Below are 3,055 nucleotides of genomic sequence, written 5' to 3'. Positions count from 1 at the left end.
TACCAAAAAAAAAACGTTATTCCAACGTCAACACTTTTCATTTTAAGATTATTTTTTGCACAAAAAAATTGGTTTTTTTCTGGTTTTTACTTCCATTTCTAAAAAATGTTGAAAATTTACCTTGAAAAAAAGAAGTTATTCCAACATCAACACTTTTCGTTTTTCGGTTACTTTTCATGTTTTTGGGGGGTTTTGGCTAGAGTTCTCGTTTTGAGTTTACAGTTCTTGTTTGATAGTTTACTTTGTTCATTATAGGCTGAGTAACTTTGACATTTTCACCAAGTCAAATTTTACGTAACAATCCCTCCTAAAACTTGACTTGGGGTTCCCTTGACAAAATCTGGCCGAACTAGCCAAGTGAACTTATCTGATCACCTCTAAGCCCTACCCCCCTTATAGTGTATATCCGAGGTATAATTCGACATTCCCTATCACCTAGGTCTAAATCCAAACTTTCCCAAGGGTAAGCATGCCTTACCAAGTTTTACAATAGTATGCCCATTCACATGTAATAAAAAAATGAGCTCATGAATAGGAGGGGTCTGGCCTGAGCACTCTGCAACCTAGGGTTTTCTGCTTGCCCCTGCAACGGCGCAGTCTGAACTCTCCCTGCTTCTATTCTCCGTCAGCCTTCCTCCTTGCGACAGCTGCTACAGGCATAGACCGCACTACAATGGTTGACTCTCAAGGGGGGCTTCAAAGCCTTCCCCCTCTACTAAGATAGATAACCAAGCGAAGGAAGCGACAAAGCCTTCCGGTCAAGAACAAGTAAACACAGATACAAGAGATTTCCCAATGCAAGATATGACAAACGCTCCCACTGATCAGTCAGACAGGCATAGTGAAGTACAAGAAGGAAAGATTGGGCAACAGGAAACGACCAAGGTTACATCAACGACATGCAAACCCATAGCAGCTGAATGACCCAAGATAAAACTTCCTAGCCAAAGAATCAATGGTCAAATCTAGTACATGAAGGACCATGCGCTCATTGGAAAATTTATTGGATACTGGCCGACTGAAAAAGATTTGCAAGGATGGATCTCTGCCAAATGGAAACCCAAGGGACATGTCACCCTGCAGCTAGGACCAAAAGGGTTTTCCACTACAATTTTCATTTGCATCGAAGACTGGAATAAGGTTATGGATAAAGGTCCCTACTTCTTCAACTCCGTCGGTTTGTATTTAAGGGAATGGGTAGAGAGATTTAACCCGGAAAAAGAGGATTTTAGCTGGGCACTAGTTTGGATTCGGATGTATTCACTCCCATTGGAATACTGGGACGAAGAATCGCTGAGAGGCATTGGCAAGGGGCTAGGGGAGTTTATAAAAATTGCTGAGGAAACGAAGATGCACAGATACACCTCCTATGCCCGTATTTGTGTCTTCATGCGTCTGACAAAGCCCTTCCAGACTTGGTAAGTCTCTTCCATGATGACTTTGAATGGATCCAACCCTTAGATTCTGAACATGTACCCTTTCGCTGTCGCAAGTGTCATGCCCATGGGAATCTTTTTCGAGACTGCCCTCTAAATGCTAAACCCCAAACCTCAGATCCCTTAGACAAGTTGGCTCATGATGGCTTTACCAAGGTCGCAAATCGAAAAATATAGCATAAAAAACCCTCCTCCAGGAAAAAGCCCTTGTAGGACGCTGCCTCCATTCCCTCCACAAGCAATAGCTTTGAGGTTCTTTCTAAAACTTCAGAAGACCCACCGCAGAGCATTTTGCCAATCCCATCGCTGATCATCACTACCTCTCCCCCCCTCTGTCTGGCTTCTCCCACTCCCCTGCCCCTGAGTGACAACATCGGGATTTTTGAGGCGGCTCGAAAGGACCCTGATTAGAAACCTAATGGAATGGAAGTTGACGGTATCCCCAGCTAGACCCTACACTTAGCAATCACCTCAGCAGAAAGCAGTCAGATGCAACATATGGAAGAAGAACCGAAAAGCATTGATTTGGGAGGACTTGACATCCTCGAGCTTGAACAAGCATGCAGAAGGAAAGACTATGACAATATTCAAGAGCATCAGCTCAATACCCTGGAAGTCATCATCTCTAGGGCTTACCAGCAACAACAACTAGGCATACAATCGGGCAGTCAATGGGATGGAAGCTTCTTTCCTAAGGACTCCAAAAAATGTGGAAGAAAGACAGATCTTCAAAGAACTATTGCAATAGGGAAAATCCTGGTAGACTCAGGCATATACGCTAAGTTGACAAAGTACTACAAGCCTACCAAAAATAGTGAATCATGAAGCTCACTTCATGGAATCTAAGAGGGCTTAATGGCCTCGGCAAACTCAGAATGATAAAAAACATGATAAAGCAGGAGCAGCCCTAGATCTTCTTTATGCAGGAAACAAAATGTAATAATAACACACTTGGAAACATCCTCTCTAGAGCATGGCCAGGTTGTCACTCGGTTGTAGTGGATGCTTCGGGTGCCTCTGGGGGACTAGCAATTGCCTGGAACACGCAAGCTATAACGCTCTCAGACTTTCATGCCTCCCATCACATTATACAGGCTACTTTTCATATAATTGGCACCAACATTCATGGCCATCTCTCCAATGTCTACTTCCCACAAGAAGCAGGAAACAAAATTACTCTTTTAGACACAATAGAAGCGCTCAACTTCAATAGACTCCATCCTCTTTGGATCATTAGAGGAGACTTCAACATGATCACCAAGCTGGAGGAAAAGCAGGGAGGCCGAGCCAAGCTGGAACAGGAAAATGTCCACTTTAAAGATTTTATCCAAAACAATATGCTAATTGATCTGCAATTTTGTAATGGAATGCACACCTGGAGCAATTGCAGGGTTGGGCGACATCAAATTTCTTCCAAACTAGACAGATTCCTCATTTCAGATAATGCAGTGCATCTTGGGGGTGACATTTTGGCATCAATTCTTCCATTTTCAGGCTCATATCATTGGCCTATCTCTCTCCAATGGCAAAGACCAGGCAACTCTATCAGGCGTCCTTTCTGCTTCGAAGCTTTTTGGCTTACCCACCCCGCCTTCAATGACCTCATCAGATCCACTGGA

General features: G+C 43.5%; 1 protein-coding gene across 1 annotated transcript; it reads left to right on the top strand.

The window, feature by feature from the left end:
- The first annotated feature begins 972 nt into the window (after positions 1 to 972).
- LOC149195508 (uncharacterized) lies at positions 973 to 1,422 on the top strand. The gene has a single exon (XM_089407936.1). The coding sequence runs from the start codon at positions 973 to 975 to the stop codon at positions 1,420 to 1,422; it is 450 nt and encodes a 149-aa protein (XP_089264062.1).
- Positions 1,423 to 3,055: the final 1,633 nt, after the last annotated feature.

This window comes from Pinus tabuliformis, chromosome 2_2 (assembly GCF_031772625.1).
Source record: "Pinus tabuliformis cultivar Carrire ecotype Pingquan chromosome 2_2, CPIR1, whole genome shotgun sequence".
Lineage (NCBI taxonomy): Eukaryota > Viridiplantae > Streptophyta > Pinopsida > Pinales > Pinaceae > Pinus > Pinus tabuliformis.
Note: the sequence above shows the minus strand (reverse complement) of the source record. Positions and strands in the feature narration are given on the sequence as shown.